Raw genomic sequence first — 19,697 nt, forward strand, 5'->3', positions numbered from 1 at the left:
GCCTGACCCAGGCAAAAACTGGTTGGGCTCTCATGGACCAACCGCAACTTTTTCTCACGCACGGAACCCAAGCCCTGAGCCCTTCCGATTCGTTGAGGACGGGATGTAGTGAACGTTAAATGAAGGAGAGATAACAGACACCGCGCATGCATGCGCACGTTTGTCTGATTCGATCGTTGGCTGTTCAGGTGCATCTCCTGGCTGGGGTAGTGTACACTGGAGGTATTGTCCCTGGGTACCAACTACCTACCGAGGTAACGTTACTACTACTCTGTGTAAAAGAAACATGGAAGTTCGGCACTCAACAGACCGTTGAAACGCGAGGTGGGAGTTACCTATCCTCTTGGCGTACACTTGTTTACCTGCCAGGCCTGACCTGACCTGCTGCGTGGGTGCCATGTACATACACAGTACTGCGTACACAGTACGACCAGTTACTGCGTAACTGCCGCCTACTAGTGTAGTTAGTAGAAACGTCCCCACACACAACCCTGGCCGGTATTAGTGATCCACCCATTCTTCAACGGGTCGGGCCCGGCTAGGTAGTTCGCTGTCTCCATCCATGTCCACGCCCCACCCTTGACGTCCGGGCCAAGGCTCCATTGACGGATACTGTGTACTTACACAGCACACCACGCATCCCGCTCCTCACCACCTACGACCCCAACCATGACCATGATGGCTCGTCTCTGCCCTCTTCTCTCTTCCCTCCTTCTTCTCTTTTCGCTCGCGCAAGCCGTCGACCGTCCCTTCGTCGTCAACACCTGGGGCGGCCCCTTCACCGCCGCCACCGATGCCGCCTACCTGGCCCTCGCCTCCCGCGACCCGCCCGCTTCGGCCCTCGACGCGGTCGAAATCGGCTGCGCCGCCTGCGAGCGCAACCAATGCGACGGCACGGTCGGCTTCGGCGGGTCGCCGGACGAGGCCTGCGAAACGACGCTGGACGCCATGATCATGGACGGCACGAGCATGCGCACGGGCGCCGTGGCCGGGCTGCGGCGCGTCAAGGGCGCCATCTCGGCCGCGCGGGCGGTCATGCGGTACACGAGGCATTCGCTGCTCGTGGGCGACCTGGCGACGAGGTTCGCGCTGGAGATGGGCCTGGGGCCCGAGGAGGACCTGAGCACCGACGAGAGCCGGAGACGGTGCGAGGAATGGAGGGCCGGAGGGTGCCGCGGGAATTACAGGGCGGGCGTGGCGCCCGATCCGGCGGCCAGCTGCGGGCCGTACGCGCCGCTGCCGGGGGGGGACGTGGATGCGGCGCCGGCATCGTTGGCGCACGGCGGCGGGCAGCTGTCGCATGACACCATCTCGATGGTCGTGATGGATCGGCAGGGGGCCATGGCGGCGGGGACGTCGACCAACGGCGCGGCGTTCAAGGTTCCAGGCCGCGTCGGGGACGGGCCGATCGTGGGGAGCGGGTCCTACGTGGACGGGGAGGTGGGCGGGTGCGGCGCGACGGGAGACGGGGATATCATGCTGCGGTTTTTGCCGTGCTACCAGGCCGTCGAGAACCTGAGGCGGGGCATGACCCCGACTGAGGCGGCCGAGGACGCGGTCCGGCGGATGCTGCGCAAGTTCCCCGAGATATCGAGCGGCGTTGTGGTGGTGAACAACAAAGGGGAGCATGGGGCTGCCGGCTCCGGGTGGACGTTTACGTATGCGTTCCGCGGCGGCGACATGAATGCCACGGAGGTGGTGTCCGTCCCGCCGCTCGGTGCCGTCGCATCGCAGCGAACAAGGCTGTATGGCGAACCAGACGAACTCTAAAGTCTTGGAGTCATGTCCCGTGTTCTTAGGGTAATGAAATGCCATGCCGAGCGATGCCCATACGACATGCAACTACCCCTTTCCCTCCTCAACATCAGAGAGCAAAAGTCAAAACAAAGGGGAAAAAACCAAAAACAAAACGAAACTCTACTCTCTGAAATTCCTATAGTTCACTTTTCCGTGTTTTGCATTTTTATAGGCCAATGTTGGATCCTCTCTGCCCGTTTGTGGTACCAGAGTTGACCTGGAGCACGGTATAGAGCCCGGCTCGTACGTCATGTGGCCCGTGCTCCGGGGCCCCACATTTCGGTGGTTCGGTGCTCGAAGCTGGTTATTCGCCAACACCCATGGATCCAGGTCGGTCGTCCGGTCGTTGTGCTTCATCACCCCACACTTGGAAACGCGTCGACGCGTCTCCCAGGACGTATCCAAGACCGACCAGATCCCAGCGCTGCACTTCCGTCGGAACAATTACGGCTCCTTACGCACGACATTCATACGGTGACATAATTTCCGTTCGCCACCAAACCCTTCACCCACGATGGCGCCAAGCGACAAGGCCATCGCCAAAGCGCTCGCCGCCGCGGTGCGCGAGATCTACAACGGCCCCAACCGAGATGAATTGACGGTCAACTACGCGCGCAATGTTGTGGAGGAGAAGCTGCATCTTGAATCCGGCTTCCTCAAGGAGGGTGACTGGAAGGCCAAGAGCAAGCACATCATCCTGGACACCTTGGTATTGTGCCTCCCCAGACAATGTCTTGCATCTCGCCGGCTTGCTAATTCTGTCGAGGACAGAACGAACTGGAATCCGCCGAAGCCTCTCCGCCTGCGGCTCCGTCCCCCAAGAAGAAAGCTCCTGTGGCCAAGAAGGCCCGGGCCGACCCCAAGAAGCGTGCGGCCAAGAGAACGTCGCCATCGCCGGACGAGGCGCCGGGCAGCGAAGACCGGAGCGAAGCCGAGGATATGCCGGAACCGCCGGCAAAGAAGCGAAAGCAATCGCCCGACAATGCGAGCGAGCTGTCCGACGAGCCCGACGGAGCTTCCGAGACCAAAGCATCGCCCAAGAAGTCGGACGCTTCCAAGGCGGCTCCCTCGGACGACGAGAGCGAGCTCTCGGACGTCATCGACGAACCCACGAAGCGCAAGCGCAAGCCCAAGGCCAGGCAGGCATCGCCTTCCCCAGCCGCCGAAAACCCCGCAACGACCACCTCGGCCGCCGGCGGCGATGACTCGGACAGCTCCCTCTCCTCCGTGATCGACGACGGCCCGCCGCGGCGCAAGGGCAAGGGTCAGGGCAAGGGCCAGGGCCAGGGCAAAGGCGGCAGCAAGTCCAAGTCCGCCACGCCGTCCGCATCGTCCAAGCCGGCCGCGGCCGACTCGCCCGACGAGGCCCAGGTCAAGCTCCTCCAGTCCCAGCTCGTCAAGTGCGGCGTGCGCAAGATCTGGGCCGTCGAGTTCAAGAAGCACGGGTGCGACACGGCCAAAGCCAAAATCCGGCACCTCAAGCAGCTCCTGGCCGACGTGGGCATGACGGGCCGGTTCTCGGAGGCCAAGGCGCGCGAGATCCGCGAGATGCGGGAGCTGCAGGCGGATCTGCAGGATGTGATGCAGGGGGAGAAGAGCTGGGGGGTGGGAGCGGAAGGGGGCCGGGGCGGAAGGAGGAGGGCGGCGGCGAGCGCCGCCGCGAGGGTCAAGAGGGTCGTGGATGAGTCGGACGATGAGGACGACGGTGGAGAGGACGATGAGGAGGAGGAGGAGGAGGTGGAAGAGGGGAAAGGCAAGGGGAGGAAGAGGGCCGGGAGCGGGGAGGATGGGAACAGCGATGACGAGGGCGGCAGGCCGCCGGTGGTGCGTAAGAAGGCGGGCGGACCTGCCAAACGGAGAGCTGACCCGCTGGCGTTCCTAGGGAGCGAGAGCGAGGACTCGGATTGAGAGAGTCGATATCGTTGTACCGCTGTTTCTGAGCTTATGACATGGCCGGGCATGACGTGAGAGACTCTGGTTGTTGGTAGGAATGGTATCCAACCTGCGAGATGAATCTAGCCGAGATGCGCATCCTTCGTCCCATTTCGGAGCCCTTGTACCGCACAGCCCAGCGTCCGCTCCTCGCAGTCCACCGGGTATCGGTATCGGAGGAAGAGGTCTAGACCTCGTCGAGTGGGGACGGCGTCGGGTCCTGCATTCATAATGCACGTTGCCCACTGGCCCCTGCAAGTCACTTTGGCGGAGTGGTTAACGCGCTGCCCTGCTAATGTCCAGTTAGCACGGAAGGCAGTTCCTTCGGGAGCGTAGGTTCGAATCCTACAGGTGACGTTTCCTTTTGCCTCGGTCGAGCCTGTCGGCGGTCGTTCTTTTGAATGCGACGTGCCAACATGCCCTAGCATCGCCAATGCCGTATCGTGTTCACCCAGGGTGTTGTTGGGCAGGCCGACGCATTTGGCCGGTACCCCGCACAAAGCCGATGAATGTCAACTTGGGTTTGCAAGAGGGGTTTTGGTGGCATGTTGTTTTGTTTTTTTGCGTCATCATCAACACATTCGGAGGAGGGTGGCCAACAAGTCGCTGCGTGGCATGGGGCCGCCCGACGGAGTACAGCGGGCAAGGGGGGTCAACGGGTGGCATTTATTCTCTGTGCGATCAAGCTAAATACCGCTACGGCGCCGAGGAAGAGCACGGCATTGTAGAACTAGCTCGGATTGTCAGCTGCCAAAAAAATTCATAAAAATAATTCGCTGTTGAATGAGTTACAGAGGAATGTCGTCCGTCACTTACAGCTCTTCGTGATACTTCGCGCTCTTCTTGGTCCGTCCTGGCTTCGACAAAAAGTCGCCGGAGATTGGGAAAGTTGGCCTGCCGCAAAGTCTCAGATGTCTTGGTTTTGACGGTCTCATCAGCTGGACATACCCACCATTTGGTCTGGAGGTGTTTTTTTTTCCCCTTCGGTTCAATGTGTTGCGAGGGATGCTAGGTGCAGCATCCACTGGTGATATGAGCGAGTCTGTTTGATGGGTGCTCTACCAGATGTGCGAGGTGACCGAGCTTCCACTGCGATTCGTCGCAAAGGAAGAGAAGGGACCAGGATGGATGCACGGACGGGGCCGGGACCAACCATCCATGGTGGGGTCAACAGCCCCACCATGGATTCGTGGCCCCTCAGTGGGAAGGACGAGTTTGCCAAGGCTTGTTGTGAGGTAGGTTCCACTTCCTTTCTCAGGAGCTGGCGACAAGGCGACGAGGCCAGAACTCGAAACCCACTTCGGGGAACTGGTAACCTTGGACCTCAGCAACTGAACCACCCGACCCAGCTCGACGTCGACGAGGCTCCGACGCCCTGCTCCCTTTCCCTCCGCCCCCGGCCATCTCTCTTGTCCGACTGAACCCTCCATCGTCCGCCAACACCCCCCCCTTTCCCCTCCCGCCTACGGTGGATTTGTCGCCAGCAACCCGGGTTCACCGCCCTGTCGAGCTCACCCAACGCCAACGAGCACCCGAGAAAGAGCGCCACGAGCCGGAATCCCCCGCCGCCGCACCCCGCGAACTCAGACACGCATCCTCCTCTCGCATACCACGACGGCAGCACCTTTTGACCCCACGCCTGCACCATGGCGCAGGCTGTCAACCGCATCCGCGGCGCCTTCGCGGCCCCGCGCAAGGGCGAAACCTTTGAGCTGCGCGCCGGCCTCGTGTCGCAGTACGCCCACGAGCGCAAGGAGGCCATTCAAAAGACCATCATGGCCATGACCCTGGGCAAGGATGTGTCGGCCCTGTTCCCCGATGTCCTCAAGAACATTGCCACCTCGGACCTGGACCAAAAGAAGCTCGTCTATCTGTATCTGATGTACGCTCAGCCCTGCTGCTCCTGCTCCTCCTGCTCCTCGTCGTCTTGGGGTAGCGAGCCCCCGGTTCCCAGTTGCTGATGGACAACCAACCCCCCTCGCTTCCAGGAACTACGCCAAGTCGCACCCAGACCTCTGCATCCTCGCCGTCAACACCTTTGTCCAAGACTCCGAAGACCCGAACCCCCTCATCCGCGCCCTGGCCATCCGCACCATGGGCTGCGTCCGCGTCGACAAGATGGTGGATTACATGGAGGAGCCGCTGCGCAAGACGCTTCGCGACGAGTCGCCCTACGTCCGCAAGACGGCCGCCATCTGCGTCGCCAAGCTGTTCGACCTGAACCCCACCATGTGCATCGAAAACGGCTTCATCACCATGCTCCAGGACATGATCGGCGATCCGAACCCCATGGTCGTTGCCAACTCGGTCCAGGCCCTGGCCGAGATCACCGAGACCGCCCCGGAGACCAAGGCCCTGGTCATCAACCAAACCACCCTCAAGAAGCTGCTCATGGCCCTCAACGAGTGCACCGAATGGGGACGCGTCACCATCCTGACCACCCTCGCCGCCTACCCGCCCACCGACCCCCGCGAGTCGGAGCACATCTGCGAGCGCGTCGCGCCCCAGTTCCAGCACGTGAACCCGAGCGTCGTCCTGGCCGCCGTCAAGGTCGTCTTCATCCACATGAAGCTCATCAATCCGGACCTGGTCCGCCAGTACCTCAAGAAGATGGCCCCTCCCCTTGGTGCGTGTTGCCGGAACGAAGAGAGCCGCCGAGGCGGCTCCAGGAGCGCCCTGCTGACCAACGAGCCGCAGTCACCCTCGTCTCGTCCGCCCCCGAGGTCCAATACGTCGCCCTCCGCAACATCGACCTCCTCCTGCAGGCCAAGCCCGACATCCTCAGCAAGGAGATGCGCGTCTTCTTCTGCAAATACAACGACCCGCCCTACGTCAAGCTCCAGAAGCTCGAGATCATGGTCAGGATAGCCAACGAGAAGAACTTTGAGCAGCTCCTGTCCGAGCTCAAGGAGTACGCCCTCGAGGTCGACATGGATTTCGTCAAGCGTGCCATCAAGGCCATCGGCCAGGTCGCCATCAAGATCGAGCTGGCGAGCGAGAAGTGCGTCAACGCCCTGCTCGACCTCATCGCGACCAAGGTCAACTACGTTGTGCAGGAGGTCGTCGTGGTCATCAAGGACATCCTCAGGAAATACCCCGGCTACGAAGGCGTCATCCCCACCCTCTGCAAGTACATCGACGAGCTGGACGAGCCCAACGCCCGGGGAGCCCTGATCTGGATCGTGGGAGAGTACGCCGAGAAGATCAACAACGCCGACGCCATATTAGCCGGGTTCGTCGAGGGATTCTCGGAAGAGTTTACTCAGGTGAGCCTCGCAGACGGAGCTTGGGAAGGACGCGGCGGCGGCGGCGGCGGCAGCGGCTGACCATGTTGCCAGACCCAATTGCAAATCCTCACGGCCGTCGTCAAGCTGTTCCTCAAGAAGCCGAGCAACAACCAAAGCCTCGTGCAAAAGGTGCTACAGCTTGCCACCGCCGACAGCGACAACCCGGACATCCGGGATCGCGCCTACATCTACTGGCGCCTCCTGTCGGGCGATCTCGACATCGCCAAGGTACGTTCATCATCCCGTCGAAGGGGCGCACGCCGTCGTAGCGGCAAAAGGGGGGAGCCGGCTAACCACGATGCCCCGCCCCCCGACAGAACATCGTCCTCGCGCACAAGCCTCCCATCACGACCACCGTCACCAGCCTACCCGCCCCTCTGCTCGAACAGCTCCTGTCGGAGCTGTCCACCCTCGCCTCCGTCTACCACAAACCTCCCGAGTCGTTCGTCGGCAAGGGCCGCTTCGGTGCCGAAGCCATCCAGCGCGCCGCCATCCAGGAGCAGCGCCAGAACCTGGCCGAGAACCCCATCGCTGCCTCCGTCGCTGCCGCGGCGGCCGCCGCCAACGGCCTGGCGGCCCCGCCGCAGAGCAACGTCGAGAACCTGTTGGATATCGATTTCGACGGCGCCGCGCCCGCCAGCCACGAGCACGCTTCGGCCACGGCGACGCCCGAGAGGGTCGCCAGCCCGGGACCGCTCTCGCCGGGCGCGCCGAGCGGGGCGATGGCGGACATCATGGATCTGTTTGGCGCTCCTCCTCCGCCGCCGGCGGCCGCGGCCGGCACGTCGGCGGCCGGGACGAGCGGCGGTGGCATGAACGATTTGATGGGCGGGTTTGCGGGGTTGGACCTGAGCGGGATGGGCTCGTCCAGCGCGCCGCCGCCGCCGGGACAGCAGCTGGGACATGCCACCGGGGAGGGGCAGACGGGACAGACGGGGACCAAGGGGGCCGATGATTTGCTGGGGTTGTTTTAACGAACGGACGTGAGGGTGATGACGATGATGATGACGATGATGATGTGCGACAAGATGTAGTACACAAATAACCGATTCTTCGAAAGCGCGTGTGGTGTTTCTCGTCATGCAGTGGGCAGTGGATTGCTTGGGGTGGCTGCCGCCGGGGGCATGCCCCGTCATGGGGGTCACGGGGGGTCATGGGGTTCCAAGAATGGGGACGGGAGGTAAAAAAGGCGGTTCAAACAAATAGAGGAAGGCCGGGGGCCGTCATGGCATTCTTCACATCACGTTATCATCACCAACGTCTGAGAAAGGCACAAGGACCATGCAAGCGATAGGCAGGCAGGCATGTATGTATGTATGTATGCGTGTATGTATGTATGTATGTACATGATCATCATGATCGCAACCCTCCCCTTCGCTCTCCGGCTGTCGTGAAATTACTGCATCCCAGCTCATTCCCTCCCCCGGGCCCGAGGGGGACGCATTGCTCTAAAGATACCTCGCCTTCCTGCCCGTGTACTTGAGCGAGTAGATGCCGCGCTCGATGCTGTTGAGGAGGATGTAGCCCGACTTGAAGTACGGGTAGACGGACCAGGTGCCGATGAAGGCAATGTTGCCGCCCGTCTCGTCGTCGTCGGGGTGGCAGTCGAAGTAGCCGACCTCCTCAAAGTTGCCGCCCGTGGGGTCGCGCTCGACGCCCGACACGTCGACGATGCGGAGGCCCGACGCGTAGTTGGCCTGGTAGCTCAGGCCCTTGACAACCTGTGTTTCGCGGGGCCGAGGGAGAGGAGGGGATCGCGTCAGCGCACGAACGCACGAGCGGGACAGGTTTCAAGAGGGAGGGGAGAAGAGAGGGAAGGATGGGATCGTGAGCAAAGGAGAGGGGAGAAGGGAGACTCACGTATTGGTTGTGGTCGATGGACCTCGCCGGGCTCTTGTAGTAGCCCGTGTTGATGGGGGCCTCGAGGTTGGTGACGTTGAAGATGTAGGTGGTGGTGCGGCCGTCGCGGCCCGGGGCGGTGCCGTCGCGCTCGTCGAGCTCGTCGTCGAGCAGCAGGAAGGTCTGCGAGTCGTCGACGAGCCAGCCCTGGTGGCTGTAGGCGTTGCCGACGTAGGGGGTGCGCGAGACCACGGCCGGGCTCGCCTTGTCGGTCAGGTCGTAGATGGTGAGGGCGTCCTCGTTGAAGCCGAAGCAGATCTCCTTGCCCCGGTACTTGTCCTGCGGGCCCTGGTAGATGACGCACTGCGCGTCGTGCACGTAGCCGCCGATGCCGACGCAGCCGGGAGACTTGGGGTTCGCCGGGTCCGACACGTCCACCATGAAGAGGCCGCCCGCGCACGTCGTGTTGCGCGCGTTGGCCCCCGAGCGGCCGCCCACGGCGTAGATCATGTTGGTCTCCTCGTGCGCGACGATGTTGTGCGACGCGCCGAAGCCGGCGTAGTGCGCCGTCAGGTCCTTCTCCTTGTCGAACACCTTGGGGGTCCAGAACAGCGGGTTCCACCAGGGCTTGACGTCGAGGAGCTTGGTGAGGTCAAAGATCTGCAGGCCGTGATCGGCCGCCTCGGAGCCGATGTAGGCGTGGTTGCCAATCACCTTGATGTCGCGCCAGCTCACCGCCTCGGTGTGCGTGTCGAGGCGCCCGAGGTACTCGAGGTTGCCGTTGTGGGTGATCTCGACGAAGGCGACGCCGTCGCGCTGGCCCACGATGCCGAACTCGCGGCCGCCGGGGGCCGTCCAGCCCCAGACGTCGTTGCCGAGCTTGACCGAGGAGCCCAGGTCGGCGTGGCTGATGAAGCCGTGCAGGTCCACGTTGCGGCACTTGTACGTGCCGTCGGCGAGGCCGTTGGCGTCGCACCTCTTCTTGGCCGTGACCTTGCGGAAGCGCGTGGCGCCGTTGAAGAGACCGACTCCCTGGGCGGCGGCCGCCTCCCAGTCCTGGTTCTTGAGCTCCATCAGGCGGTCCATGCGCTCCGCGGTGGAGGCGTAGACGGGGGCCTCCTCCGGGACGGAGATGGACGCCGCCGAGGGGGCGATGGCGGCCGCGAGGGCCAGAAGGGCGGTGGTCTTCATGGTGAACGAGGGCCAACAGCGATGGTCAGAGAAACCCGGCAGGGCGTGTGCGTGGTTGGCGGTGGTTCCCGGGGGTTGGACTCTAGCTCATGTCCCTCGCGACCTCGCGGACATGTTGGACAGCACAGGCAGCGTCCCGGGCCTATTTGTACCCCGGCCAGCCGGCCGGCCTGAACGCTCCCCATGCGAGAGCCCCCTCCCACCGAGGCTGTATCTGAGGCTGCGATCGTCACCGCGCTGGCTGCCAGGAAGAGGAGGTGGGAAGCCCGGGGGCGATGATGCGAGCGAGCCTGTGAGCCAACGGTCGACCGAAAGAGGAATGAGAGGCCGTCCTTGGGTGTTATTGTAACTTCCCTATCTCGGACCAAGACCGAGAGGACCGTTGCATCGCGGTGTGGGGTCCGAAGGAGGGTGGACGGCCCGGAACCAAGGAGGGCCTTCGAAGTGCCGGCGCGCCAAGCGGGGTGCGATATGATGCGGCTCTCAGAATACGCAGTAGATGCCTCGGGTGGGACAACGTGCAAGCAGGAGAGAGACGACAACGACCGAAGCAGTTGGCGGTGACGGCCCATCGAGAGGTAGAGGTCAGAGCGGGCGCGTTGAAAGGGATCGAAACGCGCCGCCGGCGAGCCAGCATAGCATGTGTGGTTTGCCCAAGGACCGCCAGCACGTCCGTACATTGTTGGGCCAAGCAGCAAGCATTTCTGCACGAATCCGTCGTCGTGATATCCTGCGGATATTCCTCATGCTGCTAAGCCCCCCCCCCCCCCCCCCCCCTCTCAGGCAGGTCTGTCGGTGTCGTTGACCTTGTCCGCCGCAGTGCGAGGCAACCCAACCCTCAAGGCCCGCAACGCTCGGCGTCTTCTCCGCAAGGACGTCAACATTGCTATGTTTGGTATCTCCAATCACAGCGGAGCCGATTGTAAGCCGTCGTGGACGGGTCATCTCAGTCAAACCTCACTTCTCCTAATCCGGCAGGCCGTCATGCCCGCCGAGCCCAACGCCAACTCTTTCCCCTGCTGCTGCACAATCACGTCAGATAGAGCCAATCGCTCCTCAAGCCGCGGATTGGCGCCGGAGCCCTGCGCGACATCCAGATGTTGATTCTTGTCATCGTCATTGTCCAAAGCGGTTGACCGAGCAGATGGAGGAGGGGGGGGGCAAGCTCTGTCGCCCGGCTGCGAACGGCATGATCTGTTGCCATGAGGCGTCTGCTCGGTCGTGCGCTTGGCCTGTTTGTCCCGAGTCCGACAGGTCCAACAAACGGATCCCCCTTGTGCTGCTGCGCTTGCGCCCCAGGGGATGCCTTGAAGGGACGGAACAAAACAAGAAGGAGAGAGAAATACCGACTTCGCGTCGAGACTATCGTCATCGCCACCCGGCCATGCTTTTTGCTTGAGGAGCCCCTCGCTATTCGGTCTCAAAAGCGTTGGTTGGGTGTCTGTCGGGTTGTCTCGCGCAAGCTTGGCCGATCCAGCCTGGCTCCTCGATCCGCCGCTCGGCAGTTCTTAGCGGCCGCTGAACCGCCCGCCGCCGCCATCAAGACCCGCACGCTAATAACTAGCAGTGTCGGCATCCACCTCCTGCTGGATCTGGCTGTGAAGATGTTGTCCCTGGAGAAGGCTGGCGCAAAAGACAATGGAAACACGATCGGTGAGACATAACCCGAGAAGGCATCGAGGACATGAGCTCTATGGGTAAAACACGAGCTGGCTCAAGAGCTCCCTCATAAGCTGACCGCAGCATCGGACCCCGAGTTGGAATACACCAGTTTGCAAAGTCAACAGGGGGCCGGCGGTTGGGCTGCAGGAGCCCCAAACAGGGCCGTCGGTGTAGCATGCTTCAGCAAGCACCTTGCTGAAACCGTCAGCCAGCAGGTAACTAATAACGTTATAAAGTAGGTAGGCTGGCAACGGTACAGCACTTGCGATCGCAGACCTCAATGGGTACGGGGTTTGGTACAAGGTGCCCTAACGCAGGCCACGCCTTGTCTCTCGATGTCTGAAGACAAACAAAATATTCCAACCGCCTGGGAGACTTCAGGGACTATTTCATGCGCACCAGATCTCCAAAGGCGCGGAGAGATGTTTGGATGGTCGCCCTTTGGCATCTTCGGCGCTCCTTGGCGTCGCTCTTAGTCGACAGATCAGTTAACTTCCTGCTCGGGGCCTCGTCGGAAGCTCTGGGGATCTGCGCCAGAGGCCGACCGAAACACGCCGCTGACTCTGCATCGTGTTGGGAGTTGACGTGTGTGCTGCCCTCCCCCCCCCCCCCCCCCCCCCCCCCCCCCCCAACATGACGGGTCTCCCCCACGATCAAACAGCAAAGGTTGCCGTCGCCTCTGGATCTCATCCATCAACCAAGGCCGTCTTCGGTGCCTAACGCGGTCAAGCACAGCCTCTCGAGAACCGCTGCGCTCCTGCATTCATCATTATCGATCGAGATATCGCCCCCAGCGCGGCACAGGGCATAATTATCTTGGATCCAGCCGGCCACATGGATGAAATGTGGAAGCCTAGCCTGGGGCGCGCTACAGCGTAGCAAGCCGCTTTCGTTGAGCAGGGCAGACGCCGGGTAAAGTGAAGTCTCAGTCGACCTCTGGCCCGCCAAGCTGGCAGTTCAGCGGGCTGAGCCATGGCTAGCGGGCTGCAAGGTTGCAAGCCCACGGCGGCGACGGCGGGCACGCAGGCTCGCAAGGCCCTTGGCATGCGGCGCGGTGCGGCCCAGCAACGGCCCAGCACGCTTCGGCATCCAAACACCACGGAACAGTGCCATGTTTCATGTCGTACAGCCGCCCGCGAGAAACGCCGCACGACTCCCGCTGGTGCCGTCGCCGCCTGGGTTCCCGTCCCCACGGGCTGCGGGAGGCTGCCAGCATGCTCGCCGGCGGCGTCGAAGCTGACCTCTTCGGCGGGGGAGCGGAACGTGCCGTATCATAAGATCCTACAATATCGAATGCATCCCCGGAAGGATTCGTGATGGGGGACCCCTCGTCGTTGTTACAAATTCAAACCCCTTTGCCAATGAGACATCCTCCGCTTGATCCCCGTCGGACATCTTACACGCGAATCCAGCAGCCGACCCCACCGACGACGAGCAAGGCAGCACAGCACCATGGCGTCGGCAACGGATCCAGACAACCTCGTCATGCTCTCGACCGTGGGGCATCTCATGTCGGTCGAGGCGATGAAGGTGAGCCGAGGAGCTGTATTAGGAGCCCAATGGGCCCTTGGGGGACGTAGATGCTAATGAACCCCGGAACTACGACAGGCTATCCTCTGGGCGGGGTTCGCCCTTTGCTTCCTCGGCTTCTGCATCCGGTCTTACATTCGCTGGGTGTGCTTCTGCCGGCTGCTGCCCGAGGACTGGATCATGGCGTTTGCCCTGCTCATCATGGGAGCCGCCTGCGTCTGGGCCCAGCTTCGGCTTGAATGGGTGTACCTCGTCGAAGACGTCTTCAACAAGGTCGTGCCTATGCCCAAGACCTTCCTCGATCGCGACCTGTACATGGCGCTCCACGGGATCCTTGTTCAAGGCATCCTGGGGTACACGGGTGTTCACGCCGTCAAGCTAAGCTTTTTGCTCTTCTTCCGCCGTCTGGGCGGCGGCCTGCTCGAGTACACCATCTTCTGGTGGGTCGTGGCCGTCGTCACCCTGGCATCTTACGTCGTCTGCATGGCCACCATCGACTACCCCTGCATGACGGGCTCGCTTGAGGTGCTGTTCCTCCGCTGTACCGACCCCGAGAGGTCGGTCGTGCAATGGCACGCCATGATTGCCTACTGCACCGTTGACGTGGTGTCGGACATTCTCAGTGAGTGCTCTTGAGCCGCTGCCCGGGGCGGCCGTGTATTAATACTGATTCGTTACTCCTTGCTAACCCGGATTTCAGTCCTCGGCCTTCCCATCGTCGTCCTATGGCGCGTCCGCGTGACGCTGCGCAAAAAGCTCCTCCTCGGCGCCATCTTCTCCCTGACCTTGCTCACCGTCGCCGTCACCATCATCCGCGGTACCATCCACACGGGCAAGGTCTCCGACGACGGATCGCAGACACAAAACATCGCCTGGACATGGTTCTGGCTCTCTATCCAGTTTATCACCGGTAAGCCAAAGGTCCCTTTCAAAACAAGCCCCCTTGTTGCATTCTTTCCAGTTAACACACCTTCGTCCCAGCGTACATCATCGCCTGCCTCGTCTCCTTCCGTATGCTCTTCGTCCACAACGAGCGCAACGCCCAGGCTGCGGCCTACCAACAACACAAGGCGGCGGCGGCGGCCGCCGCCGCGGCGCTCCAATCCCCAAGCGGCCGCCCTTCCCGCTCCGGCGGCTCGGGCTCCGGTCAGCGCAGGACCTTCTTCGACTCTCTCCTCGACACATTCCATGACTGGGAGGGCACGACCCGTGATGGCGGCGACGATTATCGTCTCCGAGGGCCCCTGCCGGACGGGCATCTGAGCGTGGACTTCTCGCGGTTCCAGCTTGGGGATGGCACTCAGGGGCAGCAGCCGCAGCAGCACCGGCTCCAGCCGTCGGGGGCGGAGCAGGAACGGAGCACGGAGAAGACGGGAGGCCAGGGAAAAGAGTACTACCACCACCAACAACAGTACAGCGTCTTCCCTCAGTACCACCCCGGCGCCGAGAGCGATGGCGAGTGGCCGCTGCGGGGGCCATCGGATGAGGAGAGCGGGTTGAGGAGGCCCGAGTCGGCGAGGACGTTGGCTACCGCCAGCTCGATAGGGATTCAGGGGCACGCCGCCGGTGGCAGGCCGGTGGAACAGGAGGCGGGGGTATTGATGCAGGAACGGTGGAGATGAGGACATGTATGAGAAATGCGTGTACGGTGCGGTTGGATGGCGTTGGCGGAGGCGTGTTTGTGCATCTTTTGGCCTGGAAGGAGGGGATTGATGGGGTACGAGGGTCGGGAGTTTGGCGTTTCGGTTGTTTGTCTTGTTTGCTTGCGGGTTGGATGACCAAGAAGCGTCTCTGCTAGCCCCTGAGCCTAACGATCGGGGTAATATCTCCAGACGGAGAGAGCAAAGCCGTACTGGACCGTCCGGGGCAGTGATGGCATTGCAAAGACGATGATATCCTTTGAGGCCATTGTCAGAGGTATGCCCTTGAGTGTCAGAGGTACGCCTTTGAGCATCATTCCTGTGAAGTTCAGGCATGCAAGATATAAAGGTCCTTCCGTCGTATACGCTGAATACTGTACCGATGAAGCTTCTCGACCCTCAGGGTACAACCATATAATCAGGGTCAGAGCCATAATTCATCATTGCCTCATCTGCCCGTGCTCCTTGAGCCTCCCCTGAATCCCCGGGTACCAGCAGCAAAGCAGCGAGAGAAGAAACTCCGTCACCAGCACCATCCCCATATGCATCAACGTGCTTGCCCTGTTATCCCTGAACGGGTTGAACGTTGCCCTCTGGTCCCACAGGAACCACGGGCTGGTCAGGGACCAGATCAACCTCACCGCCGTCACCGCAACGTATAGGACGACAAGCCGCGGAGAAACCCTGCCGCGCTCATCCGGCGGCCGCACCAAGCACCACACCACCAACAGCCCCACCGCCGCGAATAGCATCACCCCCGCCTGTAGCAGCTCCGGCCGCCTGGCCTGCGCCTCAAGCCCCAGCGCAACGACGGCGCCCGCGACGTATACCGGCACGGCAAGCACCATCGCCACTGCGACGGCGGCGAGCCGCTTGAAGCGCTGCCAAACAGGCTCCCGGGGATCTTTGGGCTCCTCCCCCTCGACCGCATAGACGGGATCGTTGTCTGTCTCATCCACCCTGTACGCCACGCCCGAGGTTGGCGGCCTGCCAGCGTGGAACGCGAAGTGCGACAGGAAGTGGGACACCAGCATGCCCATGACAAGGACGAGGGACATGGCGTCCAGCAGGGCGATGGCAAGGTCGACCGTGCGCGGGCGATGGAACGGGTCCCGGTCGAGCTCGGTGCAGGCGACGGTCATGCGCAAAAGGGCGAGCGCGAGCATGCACAGGGAGGTGGGGACCGCGTGGAAGCGGTGGTGGAGGAGGTGCCGCGTTAGCGAAGCGGCAGAGGCGACGAGGGTGATGGAAAACTGGCAAGGGAGAACATGTTAGCGGTGCCCAAAGGACAAGAAGGGCGGGCTCTGGGGGTAGGTGTGGTGGCGGTGGCGGTGGAGGTGGTGCAGAGCTTACGAGGATAATAGCGGCGACGGCGACATGCTCACGCGGGACAAGGCGCCGACCGCCGTGGATTGTAAGGGGCCCTTTCCCCATCTTGGGGGAGGCGGGTTGAATGACACTGAACTAAATACAAGAATATCAAGGAGAGAGGAGTGTCAAAGCTGACGCTTCACGATGTGGACTGGACATCATGGCTTATCATCGGGCTGCAAGGCCTTGGGGAATGTGCGACGAGGCCTCACGACGCGGTGCCAACCCGCGCACAGGGCGCCTTGAGATCGTACGCCTGGCGCATCGCCTGGGTCAGGCAGATTCTCTCATGGGACGGGCTACGGAAATGCAGCCCGGGGGTGAAATGACCAGGACCGGGTCGCCGGCCTGGGATGCTCCTTGGCAACCGTGGTCAATGCTACGCCTCTAGGCCGCTCTGGGTGCTCTGCGGGAGGCGCTGATGCCAACAAACCATAGGTCGGATGAATGGATACCCGATATTGACGACCAAATATGAATGTATCGGGAACCGACTTGGTAATTTCTTCCTCGTAGCGTGCCCGGTCATCATGTCCCGAACATCACTACGTTCTCTCTGAGAACTGGCAGAGAAATCCAAGATGTCATGATTGTTCAAGCTGGGTAAGGAACGCTTCAAGGGTTTCTTGCTTACCTATGCTTTGCTGGGCCCTTCTGCATGGGCAAGACTGCGTCGTGAACAGGTACGCAGTGTGTATCTCCCGGGCGCTGTTGTCGGGCACGTTACAAGACCGCAGCCACAACCGCATCCCCTAGCGCTTGGCTTCGTGCAATAATCTTGGAGCTTGCTAAGCCACATCCAACCGCCCAGCCACAGCTGTCCATCGCATCGACCGCTAGACATAACAGTTTTGGAGATGGTGAACCAAGCCGGGCTGCTGGCCTCTGTCTGGACGGCGGCAAGGCATTCCGTTCTTCACCTTGTTTGCTTGTAGGTTCAGGTACATAGGATGGCAAAAGGGATTACCCACCTAGACACCTAGGTCATTCGCGCAGTGTAGTTACATTGATATACCTACCGGCAGTTGTGATATCAACGGCATGTAGGGAAACGCCGAACCCCCCCCCCCCCCCCCCCCCCGCCATTGAGAGTCTCATGGCCTTGAATCTTCAGAGGATTCAATCACCAGCCAATCTATCTTCACTGTACTCGGAATTTACAAGAGGCCTTCTGAGCCGCTATGATACGCCTGTACGATTGCCAGAAACTTCAAACGGCCTCATCACGAAAATGCAGGCCCGGCAACTCCGCGTTTCGTCAAGTATTGCGATTAACTCAATCGAAACCCAACCCTCTTGCGCTGATGTCGAAGCACCTGACCCGGGCCTTCTATCTTCATGCCCACGGTCTCACGGTCTCAAGTCTCATAGCCTCTTCCCAATAAGACCTTTTGTGGGCGCGTCTCCAAGTTCGTGAAATCCGCTACGGAGGTCTCCTCTGCACTTGGGCGACTTTGGTGAGGCGCCTTGAGCCTTTATTGCAGAGAAATAAGAATGGCTCCGGGCTGCCGGGGTTGCTGAGAGCCATCTCGTAACTGCCAAGGGTTCTGGGGTCCATCTTGGGACTGCTAGGGCTGCTGGAAGACTTTTAGGGATCGCCGGGGTGTTCTAGGAGATTTCTGGTCAGCGTAGCTTCCCTACCGCAAACACAATTACCTTGTCCGTTTTGTGGTGCTAGGCCAGCTGAGCCTTATGGGGTACTTACTCTCTGCATCATCGGCCTTTTTTTCACCGGATTTGACGTCCTTTCCCTTTGAGCCCCGAGCCTCCTTGCGGAGTTCCAGGTACCAAGGGTTGGTTTCTGAAGACCAAGGGCGAAGCATGATTTCTGACACCGAGGTCGATACGATCAGCGCTCTTTGTTCCCAACCGACTGGTGCATGGGAACGAACCTGGCAAGTTGCCATCCGAGGTTGTTCTTTTCAACCCCCAAGCACCCTGGTCTTCAGGCTGGCTTGCTTGCTCACCGGCCAACCTGAGCAAGGCGGTAGCCGCCATCCTGGACAAGTGGAAGATCATATGTTGCAGAAATTGATCCCGGGTTGTCGTCTGCATGTTGCACAACGGGCAACTAGTTGGCGGCCAGGATGATAGTATATTTTGGCTCAGCTGCAGGACGGTTGAAAGGGCTACATTGCCCATGTCCTCTTGGTGTTGTGGCTTGATGTGATCTCGCATGGCGGATTCGGATAGGAGTGTCGTGCTGCACCCCGGCACCGCACAGTTCCAGGAGCATTGATGGGACAGGAGAAGGTGGCCCTCATATTCCCGTTGGTTGTAAAACTCCGTTTCAGGCACCGTGCAATGGGGGTGGAAGCAAAAGAACGGCTGATGATAGCCTAGAACATGGTCATAGTAGCTATGAGCGGCGGCCTGGTTAGTCTAAGTAATTCAAGGGCCTGGACCGCGGAATGGCAGGGAACAGAGCAAGCCAAGGTAGTATTAACGTCAATTCGTTAAAAACAAGACATACAATTTGGTCAGCTCTTGCTCGTCATTGCGGTTTATTCTTTTACTCCGGTTACAATGCGGGCACAACACTGGAAAATAGTTGAGTGCAGGCGGAAGGACATCCTTGTGCTTTTCCCAAACCTGGTTGGGATTGAGAACGGTGGACTCATCGATGATCAGCACCTCGGTGATCTTCTCGGCGGCAAAATTTGCCGGTTGGCCTAGCATGGAGAAAGCCAGGGACCAAAGGCTTTTGTCGTCTGTGGTCCAAGTGTTTTGTCGTTCACAGAGTTCGGACGGGTCAAATCGGTAGGGGACGAGCCTGGTGTATGCAAAGTGTTCCCGTAGGCGCGAGAGCGCGTGAGCGACTCTTTGCGTCATGACGGGATCGGCCTGAGGAACCAGGTGTTGAGCATCGGCGGTGTCCTGGTCGCTGACGGTGGTTTGTATCTTGCTCGACATCATCAGCCGGGTGTGAGGCGCCAGGTGTCTCATCGGTATGACGAGGCCATTGAGACAGTCGATGATCTCCGTGACAGTGTCGAAGATCTGGCCCAGCTCTGTCTGGTCTGCCATTCCACCAAAATCGCCCAGGTCGTCTGCCACATCCGCATCAGGGGGTTCTTTGTCCCAGGGGACAGCGGTGCCCGAAAGGATTGCCTTGGCTGCTCCAAACGTCGACGCGCGGTTAAAAGGAATCCATAATAAGAGAGCAGGCCCCGTGGAACTCACCATCATGTAGCTCCTCGACCAGGTCGGTAAGCAATCGTCCAACCTGAGCACGAATGTGAGAGGCATGGTGGAGATGTCTATCGAGGTTGCCATGAAGTGCGCGGTTCACAGCGAACCAGTTTTTGAATCTCCGGTACTGGATTTCAAACCCTTCTTGGCTCAGGTTGGACGGGAGCTTGTCTTGGGCAGCCTTCTTTCCAACATCCTCCACGAGCTTTTCAAACTTTTTCTTGCATATGGAGAGAGACTTTTCGATCATGTTGCT

The 19,697-nt window shown here is 60.7% G+C and overlaps 8 protein-coding genes and 1 non-coding gene across 9 annotated transcripts; 5 read left to right on the plus strand and 4 right to left on the minus strand.

Annotated features, from left to right (window-relative positions):
* Positions 1-669: 669 nt before the first annotated feature.
* On the plus strand, positions 670-1,770 carry VTJ83DRAFT_6088 (uncharacterized protein; the record flags this gene model as incomplete). Its single annotated transcript, XM_071012760.1, has 1 exon — positions 670-1,770. One exon carries the CDS (start codon positions 670-672, stop codon positions 1,768-1,770), a length of 1,101 nt encoding a protein of 366 aa, XP_070865463.1.
* Positions 1,771-2,311: 541 nt separating this feature from the next.
* VTJ83DRAFT_6089 (uncharacterized protein) lies at positions 2,312-3,705 on the plus strand (the record flags this gene model as incomplete). The annotated part of the gene is made up of 2 exons (XM_071012761.1): positions 2,312-2,506; positions 2,569-3,705. The coding sequence occupies 2 exons, from the start codon at positions 2,312-2,314 to the stop codon at positions 3,703-3,705; spliced, it is 1,332 nt and encodes a 443-aa protein (XP_070865464.1).
* Positions 3,706-3,987: 282 nt separating this feature from the next.
* On the plus strand, positions 3,988-4,086 carry VTJ83DRAFT_t127. The gene has a single exon. It is a non-coding gene; the product is annotated as a tRNA-Ser (tRNA).
* A 295-nt stretch (positions 4,087-4,381) lies between these two features.
* On the minus strand, positions 4,382-4,684 carry VTJ83DRAFT_6090 (uncharacterized protein; the record flags this gene model as incomplete). The annotated part of the gene is made up of 3 exons (XM_071012763.1): positions 4,382-4,459; positions 4,546-4,623; positions 4,682-4,684. 3 exons carry the CDS (start codon positions 4,682-4,684, stop codon positions 4,382-4,384), a joined length of 159 nt encoding a protein of 52 aa, XP_070865465.1.
* Positions 4,685-5,375: 691 nt separating this feature from the next.
* VTJ83DRAFT_6091 (uncharacterized protein) lies at positions 5,376-7,990 on the plus strand (the record flags this gene model as incomplete). Its single annotated transcript, XM_071012764.1, has 5 exons — positions 5,376-5,611; positions 5,718-6,355; positions 6,427-6,995; positions 7,068-7,244; positions 7,334-7,990. The coding sequence occupies 5 exons, from the start codon at positions 5,376-5,378 to the stop codon at positions 7,988-7,990; spliced, it is 2,277 nt and encodes a 758-aa protein (XP_070865466.1).
* Positions 7,991-8,464: 474 nt separating this feature from the next.
* On the minus strand, positions 8,465-10,046 carry VTJ83DRAFT_6092 (uncharacterized protein; the record flags this gene model as incomplete). Its single annotated transcript, XM_071012765.1, has 2 exons — positions 8,465-8,737; positions 8,877-10,046. The coding sequence occupies 2 exons, from the start codon at positions 10,044-10,046 to the stop codon at positions 8,465-8,467; spliced, it is 1,443 nt and encodes a 480-aa protein (XP_070865467.1).
* Positions 10,047-13,160: 3,114 nt separating this feature from the next.
* VTJ83DRAFT_6093 (uncharacterized protein) lies at positions 13,161-14,860 on the plus strand (the record flags this gene model as incomplete). Its single annotated transcript, XM_071012766.1, has 4 exons — positions 13,161-13,238; positions 13,317-13,860; positions 13,939-14,148; positions 14,220-14,860. 4 exons carry the CDS (start codon positions 13,161-13,163, stop codon positions 14,858-14,860), a joined length of 1,473 nt encoding a protein of 490 aa, XP_070865468.1.
* Positions 14,861-15,318: 458 nt separating this feature from the next.
* VTJ83DRAFT_6094 (uncharacterized protein) lies at positions 15,319-16,312 on the minus strand (the record flags this gene model as incomplete). The annotated part of the gene is made up of 2 exons (XM_071012767.1): positions 15,319-16,131; positions 16,232-16,312. The coding sequence occupies 2 exons, from the start codon at positions 16,310-16,312 to the stop codon at positions 15,319-15,321; spliced, it is 894 nt and encodes a 297-aa protein (XP_070865469.1).
* A 1,525-nt stretch (positions 16,313-17,837) lies between these two features.
* Positions 17,838-19,691, minus strand: VTJ83DRAFT_6095 (uncharacterized protein; the record flags this gene model as incomplete). Its single annotated transcript, XM_071012768.1, has 5 exons — positions 17,838-17,857; positions 17,955-18,077; positions 18,142-18,608; positions 18,723-19,365; positions 19,433-19,691. 5 exons carry the CDS (start codon positions 19,689-19,691, stop codon positions 17,838-17,840), a joined length of 1,512 nt encoding a protein of 503 aa, XP_070865470.1.
* Between the last annotated feature and the right edge of the window lie 6 nt (positions 19,692-19,697).

This window comes from Remersonia thermophila, chromosome 5 (genome assembly GCF_042764415.1).
Source record: "Remersonia thermophila strain ATCC 22073 chromosome 5, whole genome shotgun sequence".
In the NCBI taxonomy this organism is placed as follows: domain Eukaryota; kingdom Fungi; phylum Ascomycota; class Sordariomycetes; order Sordariales; family Chaetomiaceae; genus Remersonia; species Remersonia thermophila.